We start from the raw sequence: 21,726 nt of genomic DNA on the forward strand, positions 1-21,726 counted from the left end.
ACCATCGGACCGTGCGAGACGAGGGGACAAAGGCGCCCCGCGGCCGCCCCCCCTCCCAGCAGGCGGCCCAAACATCACAGCCGGAACTCTCCCGGTCGGCCCCGGCGACGCACGCGAGGTATCTGAGGTTCCGCTGGCACGCTCCCCTTACCCGGGATTTTAGGGGATATAATAATGCTGACAATGCTGACACATCCCACAGCCAATCACGGCCAGGCTGGGACACGTCCCACAGCCAATCACGGTGCGCGGGACACACTGGCGTCCTCATGTGAACGCGGCGAAGCGCCAATAAAGGGCATGTATCCGAGCGCACTGTGCGCGCAGAGGCGTCTTCCCCTTTAAGACCCCGCTGCCGGGCACTTTATTGCACAAAGCCAATTAAAGTAAGATTAAAATATTTTAAAACTTAATAATAATAATAGATGTCAGCGGATGCAGAGCTGTCACAATCCCAGCCCGTGCACTTCACCGACCCGAGAGAGAAAATCACCCACGGCACTCTCCAGCTGTCAAGCTGTCAGGAAGTGCATGTATGGCAGCCAAGCAGGCCGCCTTCCCTCCCGTCAGTCTCGAAAAACACGTCCATCCAACATGTACACGCACGTCTCTGACAACAGTAAGGGTTCTGTCTGAATTGAACCTGTTTTTATTATTCTATTCTATTATTTATTAATTTCATTGTTCATTTTTATATATTCATTTTATCTCTTAGAACCTCTAGCTTTTGTCAGCTAAACTGTTTTCTCTTGTCATCAGGGCTCCACTGAGAGAGACCCAGTGTCTCAATGCGGATCTCCATGTATATAAATAAAGGTTGCAAAAAAACAATCTACACACACACACACAGACACACAGACACAGACACACACACACGTAACGACACTTCATGGGCGAAAGGCCACTTGAAAAAAAATAACCGCACACTTCCGCTGCCGAACGCGTACACCGCCAGATTCACGGCCCAGCGGCTCAAGTCCAGGCAAACATCCCACTGCACTGATTACCGGAGCACCTCTCCTTGTCAAAAGCACCTCTTCTTCCGGCGCGTTCCGCCCCCTCCCCCCCCCCCCAGAGCGTCACATCGCCGCTCTGTCAGGAGCCCCCCCTCTGGCCCCCAGCGATCTCCCGGCGAGTCGCTCTGGATTAACGCACGCCTCAGCGGCACGGAGGTGCACGGGGTCTGCGCAAAACACCAGAGGCATGCCTCAGACATCCACACATTCCTCTGTAATACAGCAGGCAGCATGAATAGGAATTCTGCCTTGAGTTTGCATTAAACCCACCCAAAAAACAAAATGCTATTTAACCCTGCCTCAGGTAAGCAACAAGCGCTAAATGCACTGTATTCATTATTATTGTGTGTGTTATTCAACGGCTCGCCTCATGCCAGTATGCAGGACTGTTGCATGGCTTTGAGCTTCCCGTTTTACTAAAGAAAGTCAGGTTAGGTACCTTAGTCAAGCGTGCGACGGCGACGTCCGCACCCTCACTCAGCCTGAGCTCCTGCAGCTGACTCCGGCTCCCCGACCACAGCGGCTTAGAACACAGCACAGCTACAGGTGTACTACAGGTACACACAGAGTGGTACTGTACGCACTTCAGCCCAGGATTCGATTGGGGAAACAACCTTCAGCTGGCGGGGAGGATCAGGAGCATGTGATCAGCTAACCTCACATATCACGCTCTCAAAAAAACCCAAAAAAAAACCTCCTCTCTCATATCCACCCAACAACTGGAAAGTCACGCCCAAATCCTCCAATCACGGGCCTGGCATCAAACGCTGGCAACAAAGACAGCCCAAGTCCAACATAAAACACCCAGCGAAAAACCGTGATGTATGATGTATGATTTATGTAGCTGTGCGTAACGAGCGTCAGTACGACCCGCTCATCACGGTTTTTTAATACCATGAAGGGGAGTAGGGGGAGGAAAAAAAAAGAGCGGGAAATCTCTGGGGCACCGTTCTGCAGAAACGAAGGCGGTCATAGAAACAGCTTTACTGCACCGCATGCAGCTCACATGTAATGAACCCCGTTTTGGAGGAGGAGGGGGACAAATGGCATTTGCATTAAGGGATCGGTGGACCGTTCTGATTGGCTGAGGGTGGGAAGGCACACGGTACAGGGTGAGGGTGAAGGGAGGAGGACATGGCGGGTGAGGGGGTGGGGGGTGGGGGGGGGGGGGAGGGGGGCAGTAAGCACCAGTGGTGAAGAATGTGGGTGAGAGATAGTATCTCTTGGCGCGTGAATATTCCCAAGCGAGCGTCTGATAAACAAAGCTGGATCCAGACAGAGGCACTCACCTGTTCTCTGGCTCTCACCTGGGAAAGCAAAGGTTCTCACAGAGAAACAGCACAGGGAGGGGTGGAGTGGGGGGGGGGGTGGGGAGGTGTGGAACTGGCACCATTACCGCTGTTCTGCCCCTCCCTCACTGCGGGACATTAATCCGCACTTGGAACCAACAAGAGGTGGTGTTCCTCTCTTTCTTTCTTTCTTTCATTTCACGCCAGTTGTGGTTATTATAGGGAGTTAACTGCTCCCTGTTCATGGGCAATAGAAACCTGGTAACAGCTGAGTGGATATTTAATCCTCAAGAGCTCCACCTCATTCGGTACTTAAAGGAGGGTTGCCGTGCCCAGTAGATGTTAAGGGGGGTGGGGGGATGGGAAACAGGGCAAATTCTGTTCCAAGGTCAAACAGAAGTGTATCACAACCTCATCTTTGTTCGCACTTCCTGTGTGAATATCGAGTGTGCCCGCCATCCGCGAATCGCTGCCTACCCGCCATCTGCAGGCTGCTCAGTCCAACAGGAGTGTTAGTGACACTGCTGTGACATCACACCGCGGTGTTACAGCGGGTCAGTGGCGGCGCAGGAATTTACGGATTCACTCAGGGCAAGAACGAGAGAGCCCTTTACTTCAGATTACAGTGTAAACCGAGGCTGAACATTTACTGGTGCTCACGCAGGGCTTAACGTTACTCTTCGTTAAAAAGGGCCCGATTTAAGAGTCATCAAATAAATACAGATCCTTGATATACGTGTTCAGCAGCCCAACGTGACTTTACGGCACCTTCACGGGTCAACCCCGCCAAGGAATAAATCTACGATTTCCAGCTACAACCGTTTAACAGGGCGCCAGATAAATACTCAATAATATATTCCACACTGACGCTAATTGCAGGTGAACGGCCGTTCTGTTTTACAATCCTGCAATATGTTCCCGGGCAGTAAAAATCACGGGAAGTCAAGCCTTACAGTTTAGTGCCATCTAGAGAGGCTGCAGAGCCTACGTCACAGTGGGTTGAGTGAGCGTGGCACACCCTGTTTAAGAGCAGCGTTTCAGTGCAGGCTTAACGTTTTCACTGGGCGAGACAATGGCTCAGAAGTCCCTCTTGCAGCAGTAATTGCCGTGTGATTTAAGAACAGCCGCTGAAAGGTCACTCGCGGCTGTACTGTACCTGAGCGCTAGCACCATTAGCCAGGAAAATGCAAGCCGGCGAGATGACAGCACAAAAGACCCCCCCCCCCCCATCATACAGAATGTGACAGGCATGCAGGGGTCTCCCCGCTCAGCCCAAGGACCCGACTTTAACCCTGACTGTCCCAGAGGCCACGGCGTCACCCCGAGAGGAAAGGGGGGCTTCAGCAGGCAGGGTAGTGTCTGTCCCAGACAGGAGAAACCCTCCCACTGCACTGACACAGTCACAAAACATCTCAGGGGTGTTTGGGTGCCATCTCCCAATCTTCCAGTTATAACTAGGTCACCTATATCCGGGGGTGGAGGGGTGGGAAATAAAAATCTGCAAGTCATTTTGGACTTTAACACTCAGAACGTACACACACACACACACACACACACAATATCTGTGGTACGCTACGAGGATAACATGGCATGAAGCACACAGCGGGGGTGCCATCAGACTCCGGGCACATGGCACTCAGAGAGAGGAGCTGTATAAATACGGGCTTTGTGAAGCACGCGCACCGCGGCCCGGCCCGGCCCACCACCTGCCGGGCCCAGATCTGCCCCTGAACAAAGCCCGCCTCCCAGCTGGCACCGGCGCTGGCACAGGCGTGGGCGCTGCGGGCGCTACGGCGACCGAACCCGGAGATAAACCCACGCGCCGCTTCCCCCCCTGCACAAAGCCTCCTTCTGCGGCCGTCCTTAGTATTCACGGGCGCCGGCGCGGCGGGTTTTCGCCATGGTTGCGCAACACCGTCCGCGGCTCAGCCTTAAATCCACTCTACCGGCGGGGCACCCCACGGGATCTGAGCTCCTGGAAAAAACTGACCCAAAAAAAAGCCGTTTGCCACACCGCATCTCACAGCCTGTGCTGCTGTGTGCGTCCTGACACGCAATCACGATCCCCCCCCCCCCCCACACACAATGCTCATCAGTTATCAAATCCCACTAGATAGTTATTTTTTGTGTCAGCCACGACCCGCTCCTAATCTGCACTGTCCCGTCACAGGCTCTCCCCTCAAACACAGACCCCATCCCGCCAGAGGGGCCCCCCCATGTAGCAGTCAGCCCTGGGACACCTGCACTGGCACCTCGCCTCTGTTCAAATGCCCCTGTGTGCATTGGGCTCAGCCCACAGCCCTTTCTCTCACAGAGAGCAGGAAGCCCATAAAAAGGCCCTGGGCTTGTAACCGTGACGCTGTAGATCACAAGGTAAAACTGCGGCAGAGGAAAAGGTTGGTTTTTTTTCTCCCCAACTGTAAAATGTACCGTTTATTTTTAATGACCCCGTATACAGCTTTGGTGCGGTGGAAATGAACTGAAAATGCCTTTATGCTGATTTTTTTACTAGGGCTGCACTTCTGTGGTTATGCGCCAGAGGGAAAAGAAGGGGGAAAAATGCATCTGACGGATCTGTCACTCATAATCAGATCATAACATTTATCAACTGCACAGACAGCCAAGTCTCTTCGTTAACACGAATCAAGAATGACGGACGCAGTTGCCCGAGTGCTCCAGGTAGTTTCAGCGTCTGACGCCTGATCCAGAATCAGTCTGTCCAGCCAAATGCTAACCTGAATCACCAACACAAATTGTTCTCACAAATGTGACTGGAATGTTTTGTCAATGTTATAACATTGCCTCTACGCGGCAGCAACATTGTGGGAATGTTTTGGGTAGTGTTTGGGGGAGAAGAGGGAACAGGTCCTGGATCAGTGCTTGGGAGAGGAACGTGTCCACACCCCCCACCACGAGCAGGAGCAGCACTGTGGCATTAATCTCATAAACATCAGCCCCCACCCCAACAGGCCCAGCCTCATATAGAGGACAGCAGGCTGCCATTTCCTCCCTCCCACGACATATTACACCTGCCTGTCCCGATCGGAATGCAAGGCAGTCACCTGACCACCTGACTGGCTGGCTGTGGAGCACGACTCCACCATTAGCACGTGTCACTTCCTGTAAGGGGAGGACTAATTGAAAGCAGGTGTTTGCACTGCAGAAAGGGGTAGGGGCGCAGTCTGGCACCCCTCCACAGCCATTTATTCAGTTAATGAGTTTTTTATGAAGGGGTTTTTGACTGAATGCAATCCTTCAAATGGAACAGACAGAGCATATGAAATTATACTTTTTATAGAGTCTCTGAATTTGGACTGATGCACAAGCGATGACTGGCAGCTGAAAGCCCAAAGCACGTTGAAGACGCACGGTCTCAGGCTTAATTAAGTCTTTTGTGTTTGGATTTACGCCTTCTGTCAATATTGTGAGCTTTCTTCTCTCTCCCGAAACATTATGATTCATTATCCCCCCGCCATAACTCCACTCCAAAACAAGGCGTCACGCTTTCTGGAAATAGAAAATGACTGCAGACGTCAGATCACCGTTTCTTTTTTTTTTTTTTCCAAAAATTACTGGAAATTATTCAATCAAAGTTTCCATTAATAATGACAAGCAGGTGAAATGAGTCACTCTCCGCCTCTGTCTCCGCTCGGTGGCTAAATTCGCAGAGTAACGGCTGGGGGGGGGGGGGGGGCTCCTGTTTTGGGGACAGGAGAGCGTCCCTCGATTACTCTCGGCCACGGCGCAGGTGGGAGGGAACGGGCGTGAAAACGACAGGTAGAGCGGCAACGCTCCGGAAACATCTGCAGCTCATTACGGCCGCTCCGGTGAGGAGAATCACCGCGCACGTCGCTCACCGTCAACATTTAACCCCAGCACCGCGCTTCTCATTCAAGCCCTGTCACCCACCCCTTATGCTGTATTTACACACAGCCTGCTGCTTAGCACTGCCCGTCCCCTGTTCAGTTACCGCAGGTCTTACACACTGCGTGTGTGTGTGTGCGCGTGTGTGTGAGTGTGTGTGTGTGTTTGTGTGTGTGTGTGCGAGAGCGTTTGATCTCTTTCGGTGAGCTGTAGCTTCTCCCGTGCCCGAGAGAGAGAGAGAGAGAGAGAGGCCATTAAGAAAAAAAGAAAAAAAAGCAGAAGAGCACATCTAAGGCCTCGTCATCCTCAAATAAATCACCGGACTAATGGCAGAATCCTCTGCAGTGTGTTTCAGTGCCTCTGGAAAACAGGACAGAGAGCAGCTTTACACACAGCATAAGGGCTTAAGAGCCCTGCCTTACAGCACGTCCCCCTCTTCCTGTTTAGGGGGGGGGGGAGAGAGACCTACAGGAGAGCTTTCCATTTCTATTATGGCGATAAAAAATAATTAAAAAAAATATATAAAATCTGGTTGTGAACCAATGGGAGCAGCTGAGGGAATGACAAATAAGAGCCAGTGCTCTCTGGGCCTGGCACCAACGCAGACCACGCGTTCAGTTTTCTTTATACGGCGCAGCTCAAGGCTTCCGCAGGACGCCAGCCGCAGGATCGGCCTGTTTCCCATTAGCACCGCCACTTTCCCGCCCGTTAGCCCGCTCTGGCCGCACACCCTGCTCCCCATCACGCCGCCTCTGAAACGGGGAGCAACGAAATGACTTTGGGGGGAAACCCAGCCTCCATCGGTTGCCAGCTGTGTGTGTGTGTGTGTGTGTGTGTGTGTGTGTGTGTGTGTGTGTGCGTGTGTGTGCGTGTGCGTGTGTGTACATGTTTGTGTGTGTGTGCGTGCGTGCGTGCGTGAGTGCGTGTGCGTGTGCGTGCTGGTTATTTCGGGTTCTTGGGTGCCTGCTGTGTGTGCTGAGAGGCTTTGAGGGGAAATGTGCGGTGGGGGAAACTGCAGAGTGCTCTCTCCCAGAGTGGAGGAGGAAAGCTTTCCCACATTTTCCCGCTTCTTTTACCCTCTGAATGTGTTTTATTGCTCAGCTGGGTTTTCTAACTGTTAATGGGGAACGATACCAGAACCTGGCAACAAACACAGTCTATTTTAGGTCACTGATACCACACACACACACACACACACACACACACACGCCCGCACGCACACACAGTTCCCATATTTGGAGCGTTCCAGAGGCCCGTGCACCTAAAGCACTCATCCTTACAGCAGGGACCTGTTTAATAGTCTGAATCCACCCTGAGATACAGCAGCACTGACTGTGTCCTCTGCTCGTCTGTGCCCTCTGGTATCGATGGAGGACTCTGCCCATGTCTAAAACAGAATGACTGACCTCCTTTAAAGATAATAAATAAATCTCACATTTGCGTCTCCCTCTCCACTGCACGGGACCTCCTCAGAGTCCCCACACAGAGCAAAATCAGTTAATAAAACAGCACCTCTGATTTTACAGGGAGGGGCCGCACAAACCAGTCAGCTCTGATGCATTACCAGCCGCCCGTTTCCGACAGCAGCTCCGGGGGGGGGGGGGGGGGGGGGGGGGGGGAAGATGAATCGCCCTCGCCGGCAGAACTTTGCTCCGCCGAAATCAGGTGGAGTCGGGGAACTGTCCGAATCGCAGACCCCCGCAGAGGGGCTCGCGGGCGCGGTGAGCGAGCGGAACGAAACCGAGGAGCGCTAACAAACCCTGTGACCCGCGTGGGGGTGAGGCGGTTTTTACGAGATGTCGTTTTTCTAACGGCTTCTCCGATGCGTTCCCCCGGCAACAGACGCCCCCGCGCTCCCGCCGATTTTGGCGGCCGACCGACGGCGCATTTAAATGACTCCGCCGCTCGATTCATCTCATCCGCGCCCCGCTTAATATTTCATGCTGCCTTCAGAAGCGCTTTTTACATGAAAGGGCTTGGACTCAAACGCTGAATGAATATGCATCCTCCATGCGTTCCCGCGTCCCGGGGAGATCCGGGGCCAGTGGAGATAATGCAATAAAACGCCAAACTCCAGGTAGATAATAAACAACAACCAGATGTTTATGACAAGCCTATAGCAACTATATAACAGAAAAAGCCAACAGCAGACAGCACGAGGAGGATGGCTTCTCATCCCCACCAAGCACACACTCTGCTGGACCTCAGTACCCTCAGACCGCTCTTGTCTCGTATTGTCTGAAGTCAGTGGTTCAATACTCATTGTTTGAGCATCATCAAGCTTCAGAGCGCATCAATGACCCGTATAACATTCAAACAATAGCGTATGACAAACTGATAGAGCCCTTCATCAACCATCCGTTACAGGCAAACCTTTCGTTTCTGAATCATTAGAGTCAACCTCACAGATTATGATTTTGACCTTTGACCTTCTCAACCAGCCAATCATAACAGAGAGAAAGAGTGGAAAAAAAAAGGAGTCTTACCTTCTTCTGGTCTTCCAGCTTGTGATTGGTCGATTTCTTCCCATGTCTGCTGTTGGCTTCCGGTGGTAAATCCATCCCTCGGCCGGTAAAAAAACAAATCCCCACAAAGACCCGAGAGCAGAACTGAAGAGCAAGAGGGGGCAGCGGCTACCAGCCAGTCAGGCCATGACCCCTGAGCTACCTCTACTCAGGTAGCAAAGGGCTCCATGGGGCGGCTGCTGACTGGACGGCCCAACGGATCCAAGAAGACGGAGGGTTAACCGAAATTACCGCATCGTCAGCGGGGAACGGGGACCAACGGCCCTGCGCAGGAACCATCCAATCAGGAGTCGGCGATCCCCAGGAAGTTCCTCTTCTCCGCCCACCTCCTCACAGGAAACGCTGCATCCAGTCCGCGGCCATCGGACCTCACACCTGAAACAGAGGCGTTTCACGAGCGTCGTAAACAGACACGGCAGTGATTTATCGCTCACGTGCAGATGCTGCCGCACTTAAAACTTTCATCTAAATCAAGGCATTCCCAAAGGTGCGATGCGCATGGAGTGATCTGCATATCAATGTAATTACGCTGTTTTTTTGTATTCCCACGGGGGATAAGTGAACATTCTGCAGGCTGTTCTGTGTGAGCGATCGCTGTTACCGTGGTTTATCACCGCTCTGCTTGCAGCAGCGGGGAGGACTGAGTCATTCTGAGGTGGGGAGCCACGCAGGAAAAGTCCCAGAATGCACTGCTCAGAGCAATGACCCACAGCGCCGGCGTTTGGCCCCTGGCCCCTCAGTGCGTGCACTGCTCTTACGGCTCCTCATTCTCACTGTGACTTCCCCTGCCAGGGACTCTACACTTCTAAAACTGATTTAGAAATTATACACACACACGTATAAACATAGTGTCAGTGTGGTATTGCAGCATGATCAGCTTGTCACCATCTATTAACAATTTACTTGCCATTTTTTCCTGCCTTATATTTCCCATTTATAGAGCAATTTTTGGTGCATAAGCTAAAAAGAAAAAAAAAAAGAAAGGAGAAGAAAGGTTTATAACAGAAACTAAAATCTATCTTTGAAACGAATCTGGTCATCAATTAAGTAAGCAGTCCTTCACAGTCTCAATTGTGGAACACGTCAGCAGGATTTTTTTTCCATTCAACCCACAAATAGCAGATGGCATCTCACAGCAAAGTGCTCCCATCATGCACCAGGAGACAGCTCAGCAGCAACACTGGCTCTGTATATTTCCTTGCGTTCATAATAACATACCGATTTAACTTCCAGGTGATTCAGCCTAGAGTGTCTATAGAAAACATGAATCACGTCTTCAGTGCACTATTACTGTACTTTGAAACCTACATTAGGCTTCATCAAAATGTAGAGCCCTGTTCCTGGAGATCTACCATCCTGCAGGTTTTCATTTCAACCCTAATTTGGCACACCTGATTCTACTAATTAGCAGCTCATGTTTGTTTATACCCAGAACAAATTAAGTGGAAAACATTTACAAATCTGACATTAAAGAGTTTGGTACCGTATGTCCAACTAAGCTTTGGGATTTTGGCTTTCCTGAACAAACTTTGGCAAAGCCACTATAATTTTTCTAAGTCATACCCATTTACAGTGTGAAATCAGTGTGAAATTCCGGTCAAAGAAAGAAATGTTAGCATTGCTTTTACTAACTGCAAATATAACATTTAGTTAACATTCAGATTCTTCTCATTTAATTCATTTTTCAATATTTCATGAACGCTCGGAAAATGAGGACAAAAAGACAGAAACACATTTCATACGACAGCCACGTCTGTGTCTGCCGTCCCCCGAGCGAGAGTGAGACTGAAAGAGAGGCCGCAGACATGTCGACAGCTGAGCTAATTGGCTGACTGATCGCAGTCTCCGGCGATCATTTCAAATGAGCGTTCGTTTCGGTTCCGCTCCGATACCCGTCACACCCAAGCAAGCAAAACACAGACGATGGCATCGAGCTCAGCTGTCCGCTGCTTTTTTTTGGTCATTTTCTTTTTTATTCTGCTAGTGTAAAAAAAACATTTAAAAACAGGGAAAGAGAATAGGCCTAACTGACCAAACGTTCAACTGCCAGACACCCCTTTTACCCCTGACAGGTGTACGCAACCTCACCCACGTGCTCGTGCACTCAGTGTCAACGGGCCGAGCGTCAGAGCAATCCCAGCGCTTTTCAAAACTATTTATGGGATCCCCATAATGGCCTGAAGCGTGGCTTAATGGACAGCAGCTTTTACCTCCGTCACCTCTTTCAAAATGTTGTTCCAAGGCCCGAGCTTCCTGGAGAGGATAATCATCACAAACGTGATGCAAATCCTAACTGCATGGAGTGGTCTATGGGGCAGACTGATTTACACCATGATTAGTATTGCTATTAGATCTAGACATGCACTTATCATTCATTTGCACTGGGTGCAAATCAATATTTAATATGTACTGGAATGAAAATCATAATTCACACAAATTCATACATGTAAAAAGTTTATGATGGATAAATACCACTTAGTGTTACTTAGACATTCAGTGTTTAATATCACTACTGACCTGATCTCATATGTAATTTGAGAAAATACCGATAACCTATTCTCCCATATTATATATTTGAACATCTTATTTTTAGTATCACATATTTCAAATGAAAAGCAATAAAGAGCTGTATAATCCAGATTTGATTTAAGTGCTCAAAAGAGCATTATTCAGAGAGCCAGTCCAGCAGTTTCCTGTACATCACCACAGACCTATATAAAGTCATTTCCCCAGAGAGTAATTACCTGAGGAAAATGAATGTAAGGTAATCTAATAAAATGTAAGAGTTCACTTCCTTGAAGGACCACAGGATAATATGGATCCTAACAGTATTATAACAACACATCAAGCTTGTCTAAGCACCAGTGCCTTCTCCGGTGAGAACAACCCCAAAAAGAAAACGCACTGATTTCAACAGAGCAGGAAACAGAAATAATATAAACGCAAATAAACACTACCAAAAAAATGGTTGTCTGAGGGCCCTGTTAGCAGCTAGAAAGACTTCCGTGGCAAAAAAAAAAAAAAAAAATGACCTCAGCATCCCATTGTTGCCACGGTAACAGAGGAGACACCAGGCACCAGAGCCACTAGGTATCTGCTGAGGCTCTGCACCACGGCAACATCAGCAGCCGGCAGGGAAGTTCTCAGAGAACCAATGACAGCTCATTTCCCACAAGTCACCCAATCAGTCACCATTTTATTACCGCGCCTCACATCCTGAAACCCAGCCTGCATGGATTTGTAGGACGCACTTACAATTTCTATATTAACAGATAAAATGAATCAGAGTAACTTTCAGCAGAAGCTGTGTAAGTACAGATACTAATGAAAGTGGTTTCAGCACTAAGTAAAGCTAAATTAAAACGAGAAACAGCCCAGGTGCAGAGGCATCTCACGCCCTCCCCCCTCCCCCCTCCCCTGCCACATCCAGGAATCCTCTTTGTTCTGAGCGGCTCCCCCCGCCCAGCGCCATTATCAGCCGCGGTACCTCCGGCGATACGTTCAGACAGAGTACCCCCATCCCACCCCCAGCCCTTTACCCCAGCCCACTACTGCCCTCCACCATACCTCCCAGCTTCCACACACAACAGAAACCACACACTCATTCATTTCCACCCACCCACACATGCATTATTTCATTCATGCATTCGATATTCCATTCATTTATCCTCCGATTTATCCATCCATCCATTCATTCACAGAGAGAGAGCTGCAGGGTGACACTGTGACGCTGCAGATTACACGCACGCTTGCTCTAATGCCTCCATTCTCTTCCCGGCTCTGCTTGTAATGCCATACCAGGACTGAAGTCAAATCTTATTACGGGGCTGACGCGCAGGAGGGGGAGGAAGGGGGGGGTTTAAAAACAGAGCGTAGAGATTCAAGGCGAATATAGAATATATTGAAAACTCAATATTTCAGTGTGAGATGTTAAAGGGTTTGGGGGGGGGGGGGGGGGGGGCTGTATTATCCCTTCCCCAGGGCTGAGCAACAGTAGGGTCAAAGGTCACGGGTGTGTGAGAGGAGGAGGGGGGGGTAGATTTTGCCAGGCTGCTACAATTTATGGTTCCCCAGGTCCATGGCCATTTTTTATTCATGTCCTCACACAGCACAAATGTCCCCCCAACCATTTTATTACAAAAAGGCAACATACACAGAGCATGTAATTGCAAAAGTGATTTACAGCCCCACACACACACACGCATGCATGCGCACACACACACACACACACACACACACAATTATGAAATTCTGTTCAATTTATGTCCAATTGAAATGCCGCGGCCCAGCAGTGCGGGCTGGTTAAATGGAACGTGCTTCTCTCTGGCTCAATAACGGTGTGAAAAACCAATTCCTGCACATGCACTGGGCCCCAGGGGCCGCACCACAGACAGGACGCACAGACACACAGGGCCTGAGGACCGGGCCTCCCCCCACATCGCCGCGCGCCCCCCCCCCATTGTAAACCTATGTTCTGGAATCAAATCCACAGGTGCGTAATTGGCTGTCTCCCAGCAGGAGAGTGAGTGAGTGTGTGTGTGTGTGTGTGTGTGTACGGGTCACACCCCAGTGCAGTGGGGTTCCATTCTGCCACCTGCAACACTCTTCCTAACCCCCCCCCCCCCTCCTCAATCTACAGGCCGAGGACACACAGACACAAGCTGTCACACAAATCTTCTCTATGACCACTGGATCTGTGTGCAGGGTGGGGGACTATCGCGTGTAGAGCCCGACCCTCATTCAGTTAAGCACAGCTGCTGCTCCCTGCTCTCTGAATCTAGGAACCTGCTCTGAGAAACCAAGCAAGGCACGGGGAGGGGCAGGCGGGCCAAAGCGTTCCTCCCCTGAAGACAATGCAAAATCAATACTCTAACAAAAAGCCATTTGGGGGCAGAGCAATAACAGAAAGCAGATTGATTTATCAATAATAATACAGGCTGAAAGAAATTTTCAGCCATCATGATTTTTTGATCAATGGATCAGCTTTCTTGTTTTTTTATTCCAAGCAAATGCAATGAAAACAAGATATACTCCCCCCTTGGGGACAACATAATCCGTGCGCTTTTTGCAAAATGTCTTCCATCAACTCTAGCAAGCCCAGATAAGATAAATTGGCTAAATGTTAAATTTTAAAAAAAGCATGAAACCTTACCGTTTTTCGCCCCCAAGAAGTACGAGCGGCCTTTCAAACGCAACACAATTCATCTATTGATCCATGACAAGCGCCCACACCCAAAGCCACCCGGCCTGTTCACACGTGTGTGTGTGTGTGTGTGTGTGTGTGTGTGTGTGTGTGTGGTGTGTGTGTGGTGTGTGTGTGTGTGTGTGTGTGTGTGTGTGTGTGTGTGTGTGTGTGTGTGTGTGTGTGTGTGTGTGAGATCACAGGCAGCATCCCTGCCAAACCGCAGCCTGCAGGCCTGGGATCCTACCGCACCCCGTTAACCCCTGAGCTCACAGCGCTACGCTACATACGCCATGGCAGGGAACGCCATTACTCAGCAGCAGCCCCACAGTCTGTGCAGCACAGCACACTCCAGGGCAGAGCGGGTGGGGGTTGGGGTGAGGGGTGAGGAGTGGGGGGTGAGGAGAGGTGTGGGGGGTGGGGGGTGAGGGGTGGTGGAGGAAGTGATGCATCTCTGCCCACTGGAGGAAGACTGCACTGCACTGATGAAATTTTAATGGTTCTTTTAGGAAGAATAATGAACACGTGGGTCTCTTGGGTCAATATTATATATACAAGTATGCCCTCCCCTCCCCCAACACACACACACCCACAGAGTGTATGCACATATGCAAACTTATACATACATACACACAATTATGTATGCACAAACACATGCACGTACGCACGCACACGCAGTCATGCACATGCACACACACCCGCACGCAGCAATGGGAGCAGGGTAAAGTGGTCGCGGGCCCGTCTCAGGCACAGCCCTGCAGAACAAAGCCAGTCGCTCCTCCTGAAGCAGCAGCAGCCCCCTCCTGCAGCAGAGCTCTGCTCCGCTCCGCACTCCCACCCAAACCCCCCAAATAAATACAGGAGCCACAGCCAAGGAGGCTCCGCAGCCATCTGCAGGCACAGTCGCTCTCAGCCGCACTGATTGTCTCGTGAATCAGAGCAAACGGTCGGGGCTTGTTTTGCTACGCGCACACATTCATGGGAATGGGTCCCTCTGGCGGGAGAACAAACAGAGCCCCCTTAACGCATTCGTTCCACGCGGGATTCTCTTTCATTACCGCAGACGGCCAAAGCCAGGAAAGCGCTTTTTTTTTTTTTTTCCCCACGTCCGTCACGGAAATCAAGACGCAATAAAATCACGCGCTCGGACGCCGCCGCCGCCGCCGCCGCGCACCCGCCACTCAAAGCCTGCCGTTAGCGCTCGCTAAACCCGGCCGAGGACCTCGAGTTTCTGCCATCCCGAAAGCGCGAGACAGAGGAACTGTTGATTGGAAGAGGGGGTGGGGGGGGGCTGTGGGGAGGGAGGAGGGGGGAGGGGGGGGGTTTTGGATGACACATTTCCTTTCAGAAATACACCAGCTGGGCTGACTGTTTGATCGCGGCGCGCTGCATTAACACAAGCCTGAATGCTCCGGCCCAAATCGCTTCTGCTTTCATACACAGGTACAGCCTGATGATCACAACCTCACCACTGGCGGTGATGCCATTCGGAGCTAAATCCCACTCCCTTGGCATCTGTCACAGTCAGCCATTCGCGCTGCTGTGTCACAGAGAGACTCTTCCTTCTTTCAACCCCAGGAAAAATCGATTTGAGGATTTTATGCGCCGATGTTCAGGCCAGCGCTGTGCAGGCCACAGAAGGGCATTAGTGAAATTGAATTAGACGGACGAGGCTGGGCATGCGTACGGCAGCTCTGACAGAACAAGCTATTATCTCCCGAATAGCAAAGGGCAAAGAGCTTTTCAGCATACGCGTCCAGGCACACGGGTACAAACACACACACACCCACACACTCACACACAGACACACCCACACACAGACAAACACTCCCACACACACACGCATACAGGTACAAGCACAGACACACAAATGTGCACACACTCCCACACAGACACAGACACACACTCCCACACACACACACATCCTTGTTGACTGGCACTGAGGGCACAAGCTGTACTGAAACGGGCCCAGTAGGGGACGGTCGCTGGATGACTGCGGAGCCTGAGAGCCCTCGGGCGCCTCATCCTGTTGAGTCAGCCTTGGGCAGACGGGCACCTCCCACAGTCTAGCCATGGAGTCCTGTCTGTGCCAGGGCTGACGGTGCCCAGCACACAGCAGGGCAGAGCTTCACTGGCAGAGTGGCACCACCCAGGGAGAGCGAACAACCAATCGATGCGCAAACAGAGGAGCGGATGAGACCGGCCACTTAAAAATTGGAAAAAGGAAAAATTGGTGTTGAAAACAGGTGGCAAAAAAAGGCCTGGGTTTTTGAGCTTATGTGAAAATCGAAGTCATGCTTCCGCATTGACTGCTGTTTGCTGACTTTGGTGTGAAGTCCCCACTAGCTATCAATATGAATATAGTTGAAAAAATTTTTTTATTAAATAACAGCGCAGTCTCTCTTGTGCGGGGGGGGGACATCAATTTTGGATGAGGAGGAACGCCTTCCTACACCAAGCGAAAGATCCAGGAAGATCATTTAAAATTTCCACAGGAGCACCCTTCCTCCCCACCCCCTCCCCCCTCCAGTCCTGGTGTGCGCTCATGTCTAGACGGGGGGAGGAAATCCATAGTGTGAGTAATGAACTTATTTGGCGCCGTGTGAGGGGGGGGGGGGGGGCTCTGAGCCCATCTCCATGACTTCATGTGCACTAGTGAGTATGCGCTTAGTATAGCCCTCAGTGTCACTTCATACTGCACATCTACATACCCCGCAATGACCCGCCAGTCACATCCACACACACCGCAATGTACTGCCACAGTCACATCCACACACACCGCAATGTAATGCCAGAGTCACATCCACACACACTGCAATGTCCCGCCAGTCACATCCACACACACCGCAATGTACTGCCAGAGTCACATCCACACACACCGCAATGTCCCGCCAGTCACATCCACACACACCGCAATGTACTGCCAGTCACATCCACACACACCGCAATGACCTGCCAGAGTCACATCCACACACACCGCAATGTCCTGCCAGAGTCACATCCACACACACCGCAATGTACTGCCAGAGTCACATCCACACACACCGCATTGTACTGCCAGAGTCACATCCACACACACCGCAATGTACTGCCAGAGTCACATCCACACACACTGCAATGTCTTGCCAGAGTCACATCCACACACACCGCAATGTACTGCCAGAGTCACATCCACACACACCGCAATGTACTGCCAGAGTCACATCCACACACACCGCAATGACCTGCCAGAGTCACATCCACACACACCGCAATGTACTGCCAGAGTCACATCCACACACACCGCAATGTACTGCCAGAGTCACATCCACACACACCGCAATGTACTGCCAGAGTCACATCCACACACACCGCAATGTACTGCCAGAGTCACATCCACACACACCGCAATGTCCTGCCAGAGTCACATCCACACACACCGCAATGTCCTGCCAGAGTCACATCCACACACACTGCAATGTCCTGCTGGTCACATATACATACACCGTCCAGTCCTCCCATAGCCACACCCACTTCTACAGCGCTGTCCTGTGAGAGCCACGCCCACTAACACCACACGGTCCTTATGGAGCCAGAGCCAACATGGCTTCCTTGCTGCCTGCGTGAGTCTTTTTAAACCCCACTCAGGAACTCAGGACTCAGGAACACCGGCAAAAAGGCGTGAAAGCCCTGCTGGACGGGGTTCATACAGCATTCCGTCTCTCTGTTAAACGGATGGATTTTAATCTCTGATTTGGCCTAGATTACAAAACATAAAGACATACTTATATTATTCTTCAGAGATCAGTAATACAATAATTGCAAAAAAAGTAATTGTAAATATATATATTATATACATATCAAAATTACATCTTTACAGACTTAAGCCACGTCCTAACATCTTATTCATCTGAATGTCATTCCAAAATTATTGCAATACTACTTCATGCCAAACCTCTAGGAAGCTCATGAATTTTAAATATTGAAAATGCTGCAAAGGTGCATCAATCACATACTATAATTACACAGAGATGATAGATTAAGATCTTGCTTGCTCCTAGACTGGTCATCACTTTCTGATGTCTGGGTAATTTATTTAATGTATTCGGTGACTTTGTGTATTCAGTGACTGTGTGGGGGTGCAAATGTTACTGCCCTTGATTCTCATTTTATCTCCGTTACATTCTCTGGCTGTTATTAACATCAGCAGAAATGACAGCATTGACCTTTGCTTTAATAATGAAGCTCTGCTATTGCAGATGCTGACCAGTAATTGAAAAGCTCAATAAGAGCATGCAGTAAGCCTCCATTGCTGCTATAATGAAACAGAAACGAGAGGCGTAGACATGGTAGTTGTCGGGTAAATAAATGGTCTTTGGGTTCACTACTACATTCATATACAGAGCGCCACAGGAAAGCACACTGTGGCCATTTTTAATCAGGCATGGACCCATTTTTTAAAGGCTACGCTACATAAAAGCTCTCGCACTGCATCACCTCCCGTTTACGTTTCCAGAGCAATACCAGGAAGAATATTACCACACTGCTGATTCTAGTCTGCTCCATTCACTCTGTACTGGATAAATAAATGAACAAATAAATGCCAGAGCAGCATAGGCATAATTCTTACATTACCCACAAAGACTTAAGAGATCATAACGGGTAAAGACTACAACTCCCTGCGCCACCCAGCCTAATTATGGCTGCATGCTTAATGTGCGCCATGGAGCAGGGCTGAATGCAAATGGGGGTTCTGAAGGAGAACCCCGGCCCCGTTCGGCCTTTCCCATGAAAAATGGATGAAACGGTGGGATCCGCGCAGTTCTAATTGCGTCCCAAGCGACCGGCTTTAAATTTATGGAGGGTCCCCGGATTCACGCAAACCGCCGTGTGTGCATGAGTGTGTGTGTGTGAGAGTGTGTGTGTGTGTGTGTGTGCGCGTGCATGTGTTCTCAGGCAGAGGAAAGCCCAGTCATAGGCGGGGCAAATAATCTCCACCTCAGCTGATGCGTGGCCAGTGTTCCGGCACAAAATGGCCGCCGTGCTTCACTCAGGTGGGAGCTACACGTTGGTGGTGGTTATGGTTACGGAGTCTCCCCCCTCATCACTGTAAAGCGCTTTTGGTTTCTGGAAAAGTGCTATATAAATGCAGAGTTTCATCCATTCATTCATTCAAATGCCGCCCAGTTAGCACACAAAGCACAGCCATTTACTGCCCTCTGTATTCACAACACAGACCGCGACAGAAGCAAATGTATGTTTGTCTTGATATTCTGTTTGAAATATTTTCTGAAGTAGAAATAAAAACGAATCTCTCGTGTGTTTTAGTACACCGCACGTAAACCATCAGCAAGTAAATCAGGACCACAAGGGTTTGATTACTGATGTAGAGCACTAATGCTAATTGGCTTCCAATTACCTGCTTAACTGACAGTCACATCAAACAGGATGAAAAACGTGTCCTTTTACAACCTCACGGTAAGTGGCTTTGCACAAGGGCACTAAGGCACGCATGCAAACCATGCGCACATCTGCAACCATTTTATTAATAATGAAAATCAATTTCAATCCTTAAACAGAGCAAATTACAATCTCACTAGTAGGCATTTATTTATTTTTATTTTGATAAAAGATGATATTGACACTTTATCATCTTTAGCAGAGCTGACAAGCGAACGATTACAATGCACAAGGTCACACATGCAGCACTGAATTTGAGAAAGATCCTCAAACTGGCCGAGATGGCGGCAGACAATCCAAGCGAGACGGAGGGCACAGAAGCACTGTACTTTAACACAGCTTCCTGTTCAGCCACAACCGCTTTGGTGAGTCACGCAGGACAGCACTCTCGTACCAGTAATAGTATGTCCATTACCGTAGGCACCACAACAGTTTTTCCAAGATTAAATAGGGCCAGGACGTTATTATTTTTTTTTTTAAACATGCAGAATGCATTTGAGGGACTTGGGAATCAATAGGCTTCTATGTATGGGAGAGATATCCACTTACCATACATGCGAGTCTGCAACCTGACACCCAGCTCTTTCTAACCACTGGAAGCCTCCACAGCCTGTACTATAGACATTCCCATGTGTGCTAGAATGTCAGACTTGCATGTATCATAACTATTCCCCTGTGTGCAAACCTCACAGGCCTGTATACACCATAGACAGTCCCATGTGTAGAATACTGCGCCTGCATGTACCACAGATATTCCCCATTGCGGGAAACCTGCTGGCCCGCATGCACCAGATATTCCCCTGTGTGCTATCCCCACTGATCCACATGTACCATAGATATTTCCCTGTGTGGCAGTACCGCAGGGCCAGCAGAACAAGGTTCCTTGGCGAGAGCTGTGGCCTGTTCCTTAAAGAACCACCTGAAGGCCCCACACAATCGCCTCTAAAGCCTCTGTAGGGAGCCCTAAAACCTGGGAACACAAGCGCATCAGCACAGTACAGGCAGAAAGCCAAGCGGCGCCTATTCATTTTCCCCCATAACCGCTGATTAAAGCGGTCTGATCCTAATTAAAGGCGCGAGATGCGCAGAAATCTGCCTGCAACGGGCCCTCCGTAGCCTTTGAACCCCGCGCTGCGAGACCAGCGTGGGGGAAATCAAAGGGTGCCTTAATTACCGCAAGCGAAACCGAACGCGCGTGCAGAACAGAACGCTGGACTCTCAGCGCCGGCCCGTGAAGCAGAAATAAGCCCCAATTTGCGCCACTTACAGGCGCTGATTAGATGACTTGTCAAACACGCCTCTTATTGAAACAGATAGCTGTTTGCCCCCCCGCCCCTACCCCCCAACTTTGGCTTCTCTTTCCCAGCTCCAGATGAGATTGAGGGATTCAATTCCCCGGAACAATAGAGGCTATGCAAACACAATTAACCCCCCCCCCCCCGCCACCCCCCGACGAGGCTGGGGTGGAGGAGAACTCTCAGCGTGGTGCCGAAATGCCATCGCTCTCCTCTGCCCGTTCACAGCCAGGTGTGTTGGGGGGGGGGGGGGGGGCAGGGCTGACAGGGCCCAGGGCTGACAGGGCCCAGGGCTCCCAGTGCAGGGAGCAGCACCCAGGTCTAGAGCCCCTAGCCTGGCCTTTTCACCCATCTGTTTAGACTAAGGAGACTCTTAACTGGCTGGTCCTGGCGCCTGCAGTTTCCCTGCATCCCCACCCTCAGTGATGCAATAGGTCACAGTGTGATGTCATTTTACAAAAATGAGCAATTTTGTACCCATCACTCAGGTCCAGATGAATGAAAAATACCTGCCTTACATCCCCGGGGGGGGGGGGGGGGGTCTGTATAGACAAGCAATTATAGATAAGGCACATGAGCCTAAACGTCTGAAGATTTGTCACCTTGCTATTACAAATCACAACATGCACGGGGTACAAGGCACAGGGAGGCGGCTCACCGTTGTTCTGAACACGAGCGGAGCAGGAGTAAGTGAAAGGGGAGCAGGAGTAAGTGGAAGGAGAGCAGGAGTAAGTGGAAGGAGAGCAGGAGTAAGTGGAAGGAGAGCAGGAGTAAGTGAAAGGAGAGCAGGAGTAAGTGGAAGGAGAGCAGGAGAGCTGAAAGGAGAGCAGGAGTAAGTGGGTCTTTAATTGCCTGCAGGAGAAGTATTGAAGCGTACTGCAGGGAGGCCTGAAATGGACGCTGTACGGCGGCTCCCCGCCCAGCTGGAGGCTTTTACGCTGGCGGCCGCGCTGCCGTTCGGGGCCGAGGGGAGGAACACCACCCTGGGCCTGGGCACCGGGCCAGCCGCTGAGACACGAGTGTGTCATCAGAGGAGCTGGAGGCCTGGGCAGGAGGGACGGGAGGTATGGGGGGGGAGAGAGGGTGGTGCAGAGTGAGGGAAGGATGGAGGAATGG

At 50.5% G+C, this 21,726-nt stretch overlaps 1 protein-coding gene across 1 annotated transcript in view; it reads right to left on the reverse strand.

Annotated features, from left to right (window-relative positions):
* LOC118219059 (neuron navigator 3-like) overlaps positions 1-9,069 on the reverse strand; it is a 133,785-nt gene extending 124,716 nt beyond the window's left edge. The window contains exon 1 of the mRNA XM_035401887.1: positions 8,656-9,069. Coding sequence (XP_035257778.1) covers positions 8,656-8,730 — 75 coding nt within the window. The 5' untranslated portion in view covers positions 8,731-9,069. The remainder of the gene's footprint in view (positions 1-8,655) is intronic.
* Positions 9,070-21,726: the final 12,657 nt, after the last annotated feature.

The sequence above is a fragment of the Anguilla anguilla genome, chromosome 19 (assembly GCF_013347855.1).
Source record: "Anguilla anguilla isolate fAngAng1 chromosome 19, fAngAng1.pri, whole genome shotgun sequence".
NCBI classification, from domain to species: Eukaryota; Metazoa; Chordata; class Actinopteri; order Anguilliformes; family Anguillidae; genus Anguilla; species Anguilla anguilla.